The 13,586-nt window shown below is 43.9% G+C and overlaps 1 protein-coding gene across 1 annotated transcript in view; it reads left to right on the top strand.

Moving 5' to 3' along the window:
* CPD (carboxypeptidase D) overlaps positions 1–13,586 on the top strand; it is an 839,931-nt gene that overhangs the window by 130,000 nt on the left and 696,345 nt on the right. Inside the window, exon 2 of the mRNA XM_086955076.1 lies at positions 9,973–10,220. Coding sequence (XP_086811202.1) covers positions 9,973–10,220 — 248 coding nt within the window. The remainder of the gene's footprint in view (positions 1–9,972; positions 10,221–13,586) is intronic.

Below are 13,586 nucleotides of genomic sequence, written 5' to 3'. Positions count from 1 at the left end.
TGTGCTCAAAACTGATTGAAACATTGTTAATGCAGCCCCACGCCACATATAGTTGGAATGTGCTTTGGATAGTGTAAACCCTTGACAAATACAGTATTTGCGTTGTGAACTTTGACAAATATATGAGGTAATTCACATTATGAATTACACGACAAAAACACTGAGCTCCTTTTTATATGTCTCTAGTTCCAGGGGGCAGACAGTTTTGATTTTCATTGTATGCCCTTGTAGTTTTATACTTAGTATTTATTTGTGATCTTTTACACTGCAGACTTTTTACTGGTTGGCAGTTGTGTTTCGCACTTCTGAAGCAGTTCCAATATAGTGGGCGCCGAACTGTCCCTTCACTTCAATGGGGCTAAATTGACGTAATATATATTGTCCTCTGACGTCCCTAAAACAATTCCTGTTGTTGCTGGCGTCCTAATGAAAACAGTGTTTAATGCTGCAACAGCATGACTAGATGAACGTGGCGTGGCTTAGTGGAGGATCTTTGCTTTAACGATAGCTGGTCCATTGAAATGCTATATGATGTGGCAGTGTCGCTGAGTGTCTTGAACCATGGATGAACAAAGGGCAGATGCCAAGTGAGCACTATTGGATTATGTGAGATATTTAAGCAAATCTTTTACTCTTTCCCTATTACTGATCTCCGCACAGAATCATGCAGCTGTGCTGTTATCAGTCATCTGTTCACACCGCTTGCTGTTTGCAGTGTTTGTCTCTAAAAGCTGGTCTACTAGTGGACTAGAAATCTAAGGGACATGGTGCAAATGAAAGGGGTGTACACCCTTTTTTCTCCAAAGCAACTAATGTGGGTGAATTTACATATACCAAAAGGTTAACACAAAGTCAAAAGCCCATGCGATTATTAGAAAATGAGTACTTTGAAAGCTCATGCTACACAGTGAATTGCAGCACTGTACGTTGTTAAAAGATAAAAGATGATGCCTCAGCGGGCGACACAACTCAACATCCGACACAACATCCGGCAGGCGCATGTGGCACTGGCGGCATTCAGAGATCCGGGACCCCGGCTGCCTTTCTTCTGGCGGACATAGATAGGGCGTTCGACTCCCTAAGCTGGGTCTACCTTTTTGCCCTTTTGCGCAGGCTCAATTTTGGCCCCAGTTTCTTATCCTATATCCTCCTCCTCTACACCGAGCTGACCGCGTCGGTGAGGGTGACCGGGGCAGTCTCCTCCCGCTTCTCAGTGCAATGCGGCACAAGGCAGGGTTGCCCCCTGTCCCAGTACCTATTCGCCCTGGCTATGAAGCCGCTAGCGGCATGGGTGCGCATGGACGCGCAATTGAAGGGATTTGAGTGGGCTCCGGGGGCCTCCGAAAGAATTGCGTTATACGCTGATGACGTCATCTTCTTTCTGACTGAATTGAACAAGTCGGGCCGTGAATCCTGGAGGTCATGAAAATCTTTGGTGAGCCCACCGGGCTGTATATGAACCCCCGGAAGTCTACGATATGGATACTGGAAGATCCCGGGACGGTGGGGCCATGGGCCTCTACACTGCAGAGGGCAGTTGAAGGGCTCAAGTACCTTGGGGTGTTCCTAACGGACCTGCCCGTGGTATCATGGGAGAGGAACTTGGCACCGATTTGGGACCGCGCGTGATCGGACATGAAAATCTGGTCCCGTATGCCTCTGACTATCTATGGCCGGTCAGCGATTTTTAAAATGGTCACACTTCCGCGCGGTTGCTCTACCAGCTACAGAACCACCCATATCCTATAGCACCCATATGGTTTTCACATGTGAACTCTGTGCTGGGACAGTTCCTGTGGGGGGGGGGCGGGGATAGCGGTCCGAGTTGCAATCCGTACGTGCTTCCTGTCCACATATTGTGGAGGACTGGCAACTCCGATATCCTCTCCTATTATCAGGCCTCCCATCTCCTGATTTTGAACGAGTGGTGGTATGGGGACAGGGGGGACCCGGCATACGCACTGGAGCGGCTCTTGATGGAGCCACACACCCTGCACACGGTACTGTATTCGGCGCAGTTGCGGAGGGACCTACCGCCGGCTACGAAGCTAATCTTCAACATCTGGCGACAGTCCTTGAAGCTCATGGGGTGGTGGAATAAGTTGACAGGTGAGACCCTGCTGTGGCATAACGGGCATTTGCCGGAGCTCGTGGGGTTTTCGGGACTGGGATGCCATAGGGGCCTCGAAGCTGGATGATGTGGTGCGGAATGGGACGCTCAAATCCTTCACGGACCTGCAGAGGGAATTCCACATGCCTCGATCTCAATTCTTTAGCTACCTATAGCTCTGCCATGCCCTTTCCCCTAGCTTGGAAGGCATTGACGCGCTCATGGAGTTTAGCCCCCTGGAGGCCAAGGTCTTTATGGGGGATTTGGAGACTAAGAAGATTTAGAGGATCTACCAGTCCCTGGTCACCCATAGTGCCCAGAAGCTGGATAAACTATGAGGAGTGTGGGAGGAGGACGTAGGCGCTCTTGAGGAGGAGGATTGGAGGGAGGCCCTAGCGACCCCGCGGAGGCCGCGATAGCCATGCGCTTGCGGCTCATTCAATTTAAATTTCTACACCGCGTCTACTTTACCCGGTCCGGCTGTGGCGGGTCTGATTGCATCCCCGGAATGCCTTCGATGTGGCCGGGAGGAGGGCACCTTTCTTCATACGGTATGGTCCTGCACCGCCTTGGACTGCTTCTGGCTGGGGGTTTTCGCATGCTTGTCAGAGGTGTTGGGGTGGACACTCCCGCGCACCCGGCAGTTGTCTCTGTTTTTAATTTTGACTTTAGAGCGGTGCTCCTCTTACCCTGAGCTGCTGCCAGGTGGGGTGAAGCGCTATCATCACTACAAATGGGTGAGTGCCTATAATGATAGATCAATGTAAAAAGTTCTGACTATGGCGTACAGTGATAATCACTGTGATACACTAACTACACAAATGTGTCTGGAATATGGAATAATAGTGTCATTTCTTTTTGTCTTTTTCCATGTCTCTCCTGTGGGTGTCGTGTCTGCAACATGATACGGTAATAGTATGTGGTGGAGTATGATACCTGAAAATAGCAGGTGATATTGATTTTAACTTTTCACTTTATAAGCAGTAGTTACCATCTGGTCCTGAAGAAAGCATTTGAACTTTTCCTGCTTTATGCTGAAACATGTCGACCAATTGCTCACAGATATTCTGTTAAATCTGTATGTTCACATTCTATATAGATCTTTTTAGATTTGGACAATTGAGAGATACCATTAAAACTTATAATCCACCCAGTTGATCCAATTTTAACTTTACTCACTTTGTTCATTCACTCTTTTTGCACTGCTTATTCAGTAGCCATACAACACATCTACATTTATATTAATACCACTCTTCTTTGATAACACAGACTTTGAGAACTACACATAGTCTTGAACATCAGTAGGCTATGTTGTGTTGTCTTGTCTCCTGGGCAAGGAGAACCCAAATGATGATAAAAAGGGTGGTACAGGACGGCTACTGATGGGCATATTTACCCATGCCCTTAAGCTTACACTCAGCAATCATATGTCACACTTGTTTGCATTTGGGTTTTCATCACTCTGTATTATGTTGAGGTTTGTTTCCACAGTTGATTGACATGGCGTGTTGACTCCTAGATACTAATTGTGTTATGAAAGTATTAGCTCATACCCATTTGGCATATTAAGTCCCTAGTGCCCAGGGCCTGTAGATGAAATGCAACTAGTGGGCCTGCAGCACTTCTTGCGCCACCCACGTAAAACGCTCTCTAACCATGTCGCAGGCCTGCCATTCCAGAGCCTGTGTGTGCAGATTACACCATTTGGCATGGCAAAATAAACCTTTTGCCAGTCCCAAACCTTCCCTTATATACATATGTCACACCTAAGGCAGGCCCTGGGTAAACCAGAGGTTTTCACTTCTGTAAGACCGATCTATCCCATAGGACAAAATCTGGATTACCTTATTACATTCTTTGTGTAATTCCCAACTGTGAAGAGACTTTTCTAGTCTGGTGTCTCTAAAATCACAATTTAAAATTATAACTTATGGTGAATTTGGATTTTAAATTGCAATTCTGAAAATGCCACTTTTAGAGAGTTAATAACAAACACTAAATGTCCAAGAAGGAAACATTCAAATATACATTCACTTATTCAAATGGTGTCATAGATATGAACACTTAATTCATTGAAATCATAGGGTTTGCATACAAGAAACTATTATTATATCAAAAATAGATTTTAATCCTTTAGTACATATCTTGGCTTTTCATCATAAATGTCTCGCATAAAATATGGACAGTTGATTCAACCATATTTACGTGAATTAGCACAATACATTAGGTGAATAGGACATCAATTTGATATTTATGCAAAAACTGCGTAGTGCGTAGACGTTTCTGTCCCCCGTTGGTCTAATTGATCCACAGGACCATCATCAGGACAGAACAGTTGCACAATAACATATGTCTCAAAAATTAGACAAAATCACCGTAAGGAGACAAGACAGACAGGTCATGTCAAGAAAAGCCACCTCGTGTCTTTAGCGGCCAGGAGATCGGCAGTACTCAGTCCCGATATCCCCGGTGAACCCTCTATTGTTGTTACTTTTAGAGAGTTGGCACTTTCTTACTGTAGGTCTGAAAATAATTTAGTTTTAAAGAAGACCAAGAAGCGACAAGTTTCGGTGGTATCAGCAGGTCCAACCACCTTCTTCCCAGGAATGTGACAATGAATATTTATCACACAAAAATCTGTCTGTTCGTTTTCGAAAATGAACAGACGCAGAGATTTTTAAGCCCCGGTAGTTTGGTTTTCTATGTATACAGTGGTAAAAATGGCAACAGCCACAAGAGAAGGGAAGGTGAAGATTTAGCCCACATTTAAATCTAATAAGGAACCTGTGCTCACCCATAAAGGTTAGTATTACTGGGACGATCAAGCACATGGACTAATTCCCATTAAGGACGTTGAGGAATACCCTGTGATAGTTATTCATTGTCACATTTCTGGGAATTGGTGACATTTCCAGTCATGTCTGTTACTATATGATCATGAAGAATAGATATCTGGATGACAGCCTTCCCCGTTAAATAGCCCTTATGCCTAAATCACGATTTAAAGTGCTGGGATACTTTTCAATGTAAAGCCTGAAGAAGGTGGTTGACCTGCTGCTACCACCGAAACGCGTCGCTATTTGGTCTTCTTTAAAAATACATTTTGTATATACCAATTGATCTTCAAAACACAATATGAAAAGAATATTACTAAGATGTTGAATTGATAATCATTGATTCTGGAATTATACAGTTGACTTGCACTTTCTTATATTTTGTTTTATATTGTGTAACCCTTTCTGTGGAAATTGTGGGTTTAATATTAGAGTTTATTAACTCTTTTTAAATTATTTTTAACAATTGAATTTACTTATTGAATAAACATTCATATATTGGATTTTTCTGGCGACTGTTGTATTCTCCAGGTGATTGATTCTGTATGTGAGGAGTGAATAGTTGAGAATGCTATTGTTGTTTCTCAAAGGCACTTCTTTTCAGATCTAGTGTCATTTTGGTGTCCTGTCCCTTTAGAGGGTAGGACCCCTCTCTCTTTCTTTGTACTTTCTTACTTTAGCAATTTGGCGCCTGCTGCCTGTCTCTGATACATAGCTGTGAAGGGTGACCGCTGGGCTTTGTGTATTCCCCAAGACAGCCACGCACAATGGGCGCTTAGGTGTGACTTAATGTGCCATCCTAGCATGATGGGAGGGGGGGAACTTGATACAGCCTCACTCACACCTGAATAGGCTGTGTCCTCTCCCCACACAGAGTGCTGCATACTTCCCTGTAGAGAGCCTGGAGCCAGGGTAGGAAGGGAGGACCTCTTGTGCACGTCTAAGACAAGTCTTTGAAGTCTTCCCCACTTCAAAGGCACAGCTGGCTAGAAGGACTGGACCTCTGACACCACCACTTCTTAACACCTTCAGGAAGAACGACTGCCATGCTTCTGTAGGATTGGCACTTTGCTGGACTTCTGAATTTCTGTGCTGCCCTTCTGCGTGCTGTTCTCCTGCCTGGGTGAGGACTGGACCTGCATCACTTGAACCCAGCGTGACTCCCACAGTTAGCTTCCTGGCTTCCTGATCTGAAGGCTCAGGGACATAAGCCTTCCAACTTACCTCCTTCTGCACCTGGACTCTGCCATCTGTTAGTGTACCCTGCCAAGTGATGCTCCCCCTGTCCTGGACCCTGCGAAGTAATGCCTAAGGCACTTGCTTCAGCAAAAACAATGCATCCTCTGTTGAACCAGTGCATAGGCACTTTTGTGTGGATTGGGACCGGTGCATCACCCCTGTGACATGTCCCAAAACCAACACATCGCTCTTGTTGCTAGACCAGAACCGGCGCATCACCTCTACTGCATGGTTCAGCCCTAGCATATCGCTTTCATAACCACCACCGCACAAGATCTGTTGTCATCATCCTCGACAACTATGTTAAATTTCCACATTGCTGCTCTGCTCTCCCCGGAGTCGATTCATTGTTGCTGCTGCACAGATCGGGGCCGGTGCATCGCCACCACTGCGTAGATAGACTCCAACGCATCCCTTTGGCTGCGCCCTGCATCTTTGACGTAGACAGGATCAAGGTACTTTTGTACAACGGGCCCCCTGGATTCCTGTATCCGGCCCGCACTCTAATGTGGTCAGCCTGAACTTTTTACTTTGTCCCAGTCAGGTGCAACTCAATATTCCAAGTAAGCGCTTATTGCTGCTAAGCGCTATTTTACAGTATATTCTTAAAAAAATTATAACTGGAGTTCTACTTTTTGATGTTTGTCATTTTGGACTTTTATTTTCACTGTTTTACTGTTTGAAGTGTTGCACAAATATTTTACACATTGCCTCAAAATTAAATATGACTGCTCTGTTCCAAGTTGCCAGAGGGTGAGCACAGGTTAATTTTGGGTTCGGCTGCTTCTTACCCGGACTAGGATTCTGGTTGTTGCCTGACATGGGTACATATGCTAGTCAACCAACAACCACATTTGTAATAACCTGTAGACTACGCAAAAATGTTTGCTGCCAGATCTAAAATCACCAAGCAATGCTGGCATTTTAATCAAACTGAATGACACTCGTTTTAGCCGCATTAAAAGGATGGTATTTTGACATGCCCCCAAGCCCAGTATTTTGTTGGGTCTCCAAGACCACCTTGTGTAGTGGTATCCGTAACACAATCTTGGGAAATACTATTGTTGGCATGATGAGTAGTGTAAGTCTGGAATGCATTGTGCAGGAAGACATACCCTGGATTTTTGACCGGGCTTCCTGAAAGCGGGCTGCTGGGAATATTGGGAGTACGTACATACTAACAAACAGAAACGGTTTATACACATGTCCAGAAACCACAAACACACACATCCACATAGACCCCTACTCACAGCTGTCTGATAAACCAGGAACGTTTCTTTGGTGTAGGACACAGCACAGCCTGGAAGGTGTATGTGTTTGTAAAGCAAAACTATTATGGCCCCCAAATTAAAGACGTAGCCCTAGCTAAGATTTAAACAACAAAAAAACTCCACATGCTCGAAGGCCGGTTGCTTATGGGAGATCTTGGTGCCCATAAAATTAGACAAATTTATCAAACAATTACTACACACTCCATGACCAATATATACCGGACTTGGGAGGCAGATGGGCACACTCTGATGGACGATGATTGGGCCGAGGCATTGGCTAGCCCTAGATACTCCGCTGTCTCCACCCGATACCGGTTGATCCAATTTAAGTATCTCCATAGGATATACTACACACGCCTACATCTCTATAAGATGGGGGCTATCCAATCTCCCACGTGCCTCCGCTGCGACTCGGATGAGGGGTCGTTCCTCCACACGGTCTGGAGTTGTTGGGCGCTGCAACACTTCTGGTCAGGCATTAGGTCATGCTTGGGGCGGATGCTAGTGTGGAACATTTCTGCAGACCCACAGGCTGATTCTCCTACATGGCAGAGGGGACATCGGGGGGAACAGATATAAACAACACCTGCTATTCCTGGGTCTTACTCTTTCTAAGCGTGACATTGCACAACACTGGAATGCGGCATCCCCACCCAGTATAGGTAATTGGAAAAAAAGCCATGGATCGGTGCCTGTCGGCTGAGGTGGCGGTATTTCAGGCACGGGGCTTTCTGCAAAAGGGAAGATATGGGCGAGCTCGGCCACATACAGAGGCATCAATTTATCCCTCCTGGGGCCTCCAGTTTCCTGGGACCCATTTGACAAGAATTGTAGTAAGCAACTCACAGGTTTAATGTAATAGTATTGCGCAAGGGAGAAGAGCATGTTTGCATAATATTTGTCTTGTGATCTCCGTAAGGTGTGCGGTGCGTGGTTGGTGGTGGGGGGACGGGGGAGGGGTGTTCGGTGTGATGTTTTGCAGACCCTCATTGGGGATGGTATTTGGTGCCACGAAATTCTACAACTTGCCTTTTACATGTATAATGCTTGGCACTTTGGAAAATCAATAAAATCTGTTAAAAAAAAAAGTATTTATCGCCTTCAAATTGTGTTCTGCACAAGTTGGTACCGCAGATTTACCATTAATTATCTTTGCGGTTAGTAATGTAAAATCCATTGATAATGTATTTATATTTGTGGCTACAGCTGTGGCCATCAACTGGAGTGAACCTCAATGCTCCAAACTCTGTGGAATGAAGAAATGTTGAGCTTAATAGTTACAAAGCAAAAGGTTTCTTACCAGCGTGGTAGGTCCTCAACCAGCCAAGAAATTTCATTTGCACTTTGGGACTTAATTTGTTTTTTTCCGAATATGCAAACCGACGTTAAGTACCAGAATATTGTACTTCAAGAGCAAGCACCATTATCTGTCCAGGTAGGCTTGTAGGCCAACTCTTTCAAAGTCTTTGGATGGAAATTTGGGATTTTACCGATCATACAGTCTGTAGTCCCAGCTCCTGTGAAAGCTGTGCAACTCTTAAGTAAAGAAGGAACCCTGAGTCAGTGTCCCAGGACGTGCTCCTTGTGTTAGACAGCAGGCCTACTCCCTTCAAGGAAGGCTGACCGTGGCCTGGTTCCCCTCTTCTGCAACACCAGCTTCTGCTGCTTTCATGGGGATTGTTGGCCATCTTTATTCTTCTTCATTAAGCTTTGCTGAACCGTGGCAAGCTATCACTTAGCAAAACCTCTTCTTGTTCTTTAGCATTTCCCTAGTCCTAGGAGTTGGGAGGTTCAGTGAAACAAGCATTGTTTGAGACATCCGTTGTTAAATTTCATATGGAGATGGCCAATCCTAGCATGGCCATCTCATTCATCCTTCAGGGGTGTAATCTCCTGCTTCAAATTAGGTAACATTAACTCGAGAATGCACTGTTACGAAATGAAAAGACACTGGATGCAAGATGTACTGTTGAAATTCGTCTCTCCTAGTGCTCTGTACAAAGTTAGATGCCTGCTTTAGTTTTGTTGTCTTCGTCGTATGTTCCCTGAGCTAATCATGGTTGCGGTCAAACTCTTTCGTGCATTTCAGTGAGGCAGACTATCCTGTACTGGCTCGGTCACACTTCCCAAACTGCATAACCCCTTGACCTCCCTTACTATCTAATTGTAACCTGTTTAAATGCGTCACTTTACTTTTAAGCCATACCTTTTGGCATTGCCAATTCTTGTTTTATTTCTGTGTAACATCTATATTTTGGGGATGGTATTAGAGAGGCCCTTTCGTTGTTATTTTTTGTTATTTGTTTACGTGCTTAACCTCTCTCCGCTCTTCCAGCTTTTCTTAAGTAACCTAGGAGGGAGCCCCTTTGCCCAGAGAAATTACTGAAACCTGTCTCCATCACTACGTTTTTGCATTTCTATTTCTGGGTATTGTTTGGGCAATTGTTTGTGAAATTGTTTGGATCTTACTTGCCGTTTGGAAACATCTTCACTACAAACTTGTGTTTATTTGTTCTAGGTTTCTTTTGTCTGGTAATTTTCACGGAGGTTCTGTGGTCGCCAGCTACCCATTTGATGACACTTCCATGCACCAGGGATCTGGAGCCTACAGCAGATCTCCAGATGACAAAGTCTTTAGATACCTAGCACGCGCATATGCTGAGAAACACCCAGTAATGAAAACTGGCCATCCAAACTGCCAATCAGACCCACAGGAATCATTTAAAGATGGCATCACCAATGGAGCGCAGTGGTACGATGTCCCAGGTATGTGTAATAGCATATTTGAACTTAATTTTTTCAGAATTGCAGCCTTATGAGTAACACGACTCCAGTCGGATTTGGGTGGTTACTTGAAGGCATTGTTCTTTTAATGGTTTACCACTGTGGTGACTGAATAGTGGTTATGGGTTTAGTTTCCACCTTTTGGGACAGATGTTGGGTGTCTGGTAACGATCCATTTAACCTTTCTGTTGACTCCAGTTGTTTGCTAATTGTGCTCATATCATACATGGTAATCAACCACAAAACAGTATCTTTCTTCCATGTGAACTTGATTATCATTGTTGATGACTCTGCTACTCAAGTACTGTGGTTAAATATTGTGCCCTGTGTATGCGAATTGTACGATTACTTCATTTGTTTTGATTATCCGGTCTTATTCAGTGAATCTTTAGCTCATTGGCCTTTAGGTTTGGGGGTGAATGGCATGCCAGTGCACCCAAGTATCGTATACAATTAGCCTACTTCTAGTCTGTCAGACTAGCAAGGAGGATGACAGCAGCCAAATCTTAACTTTCTGCTGTTAAACGTTGGAATATAGTTCTCGAAGTTACCTTAGAAAAAACATAAAGATAATTCTGAGATTCTCCTTTATAGACCATTTAATATCCCATGCCCAAAAATAATTGTTGGAAGGAAATTTCCCTTTAACTCCTTTATTTCCACTGACAACATCCAACGTGCCCAGCATATGCAGATATGAGTTGTCTGAGTCCAGATATGACCTCAGCAGTGCAAGTTGAACCGGTCAGTAATTAGTTGCTCACACTTCCATCTCTAGTTATTACAACAAATGCTATTTCAATACTGTCCATCCTTGGTGATACACCCACCCTCATTCTGCAGAAGACCTTTTAAAACTTCTCTCAGAAAGCCTACGATTGTATGTTGATTTACTTCTCCTTGCATCCCAAATATGAACACAGCAAAGTTACGTTTCAGCGTATATAAAATATACCTCTGTATTTATCTGCATCACGACAGCGTATAATCTTGATGGGTTCTTGCTTGCATCAATGTCCTTCATAAACTCTGGGCTAGTCTAAGAAAATCTACTTTCTGTCATGTTTCAAGCTATTTGTAAAACTGCATGGGTGTGTGCAACATGCCCACAGGTGTAAGTTAATACATCTTTAAAGAACATACTTCTCAATGCATTAACAGTCCAAAATACAGCGTCCTCTCCTCCTTTACTTTATGCTGGTCTTTGAGCATGTGTGTTGGCTAGGTTTATGCTACAGAAAAACCATATACATACGTGCATACTTACAGAACATCTCGAAGACCGACTCCCCTAACCAGTCTGTCAATGTAATGATCTCTTTAAGAGTGTTTCTTTAAAAGAGGGTATTAAAAGCCATAGTTCCTCTAGTCTAATGTGCCCCAAAGTCATTGATGCTTGACAAATGCATGACTCGCCTAGTCAGGTTTGTGAAGGTTATAAGGGCTAAATTGTGCCTGGAGGAAATGAATAGTGGACCCTCCAGTTAATTGTTTGGGCTGCAGAGTTCTAGCATCCTGTTCTAGGAAGCAAGGCACTTCACAATTAGTTTGTTCTTCAAAGCATTGGTAAAAAAGAATGTAAAGCTGCACATTTGGTTCTCTCAAATATTAAAAACCAAAACTCCCGTCGGGCAAAAGACTCACTCTGTCACTGTCCGAAGCTGTTGCATTCAACACTGGCAGAAGATTAAACACATTAGGGGACAACACAAAACTGTCTCTTTGCACCTCATACAAAATGCAGCGTCTTCTCATCCAGATTTCGAGAAGCCAGCCCCAAGGAGTATGCCAGTTTGATCAACTGTCAGGCATGTATGTTTCTTTGTCCCGGTCTTCCAGCATTTCTCAGGAGTGCACTGATGAAGTCGCAACAACCCAAAGCAAAGATGATACTCTTTGTTTTGGATTGGCAGCATCTTTATTCAGATCTTCTCCGGTCTCCAGAGCCTTACAATGAGTTTTGTGCAGGCAAGCTTCATTACCTTATCCAAGATGTCAGGCAGGAACCTAAGCCATCCCTTTCATCAATCAGACAGACTCCTGTATAGTTCCTGTACAGTCATCTGGATCTCCAAAGAGGTTAAATGTTGAGCTGCAAGAACATTGTATACCCTCGTTTGAAGGATACTCTGCACTTGACGTATTGAGGCGCAGATTAGTCCAGGAGCAAGTAATATAAAAATATTGCATTGATCCCCTCCTTTGGCCTTTCTTCTATAAAACTGCATTTGACTGACATTATTCTTTATTCTAAACTTGTAACGTTTTCACAATTACGGTTATGAACTACTTAATGGTCTTGGTGTCATCCCTACCCAAACTAGGAGTTGAATATGGTGTTGTCTAGACCATTGGTTCATCATTCCTATTCAATTATAAGCCAAACCATCAGCATACAATTTCTAAGAGTTATTACTTTTTTATTTTATTTTATACGTTTTATATAGTGCCAGCTAGACCCGTGGGTATCCGAGCGCTTTACAAAATGAATAGATTGGAAGTGAAGCTTTCTTCGGCTCGTTGGGGGTTCCCCCCCCCCCAAAGATCCGATGATTATGCCCATCTACTCCATGGCTTAGTATTGTGGTCTGCCCCGATTCCGTTATTTACCTACTGGCCAACCAGGCATGAAGTTGCCTAGAGGAGCGTTAACAAGGTGCATCACATCTCCTGCCAACTCGCAATAAGTTCTGCCTAGTTCTCGAAGCGGCTCAATTACCAGGGCCTTGCTCCCAATGGCAGTGAGGTGGTTGCTGTGTTTTCTTTGCATCTATGGAATGAGTGTCTGGCAGATGAGGATTAAAAAAAAAAAAAAAAAGAAAAAAAATGAATAGAGTAGTGAAAAACATGGTATAAGGATACATGAGGAAATATGAGTAACAATAAACATTTTAAGACTGAATAAATTAGAGGGGTGAGTCAAGTGATAGCTTAGGTAGGTAAAACAGTCAAAAAGACCACCACTCTGATGGTCTAGTTGGCGAAGGAGCGCCAACTCGGTTATTGGAGCCTGGTTCAGTTCGCTTTGTCGATAAAGTATTTGTCGAGGAGATGAAGTTTAAAGTCCCTTTTGAAGCAGGAGAAGGAGGGGTTGCATCTGAGATCAATAGTGAGTGTGTTCCACAACCTGTGTACATTACCCGAAAAACATTGGGACTGGGTGGTTTTCTTTTTCTGAGGGATGAAAAGAAGTGAGTTAGAGCGTCTCGGAGTTCTGGCTCTTCCTGCTTTCACAAGTATGCTGTTTAAGTAGTTGTTGGGATGTGTGTGAAGGGTTTTGTTTGTGATGCAGGAAGACTTTTAAGTACATCTATCTTCAATAGGAAGCCATTTAAGGGTTGGTGTAAT

Source organism: Lissotriton vulgaris, chromosome 2_1, assembly GCF_964263255.1.
Source record: "Lissotriton vulgaris chromosome 2_1, aLisVul1.2, whole genome shotgun sequence".
Taxonomy (NCBI): Eukaryota; Metazoa; Chordata; class Amphibia; order Caudata; family Salamandridae; genus Lissotriton; species Lissotriton vulgaris.
Note: the sequence above shows the minus strand (reverse complement) of the source record. Positions and strands in the feature narration are given on the sequence as shown.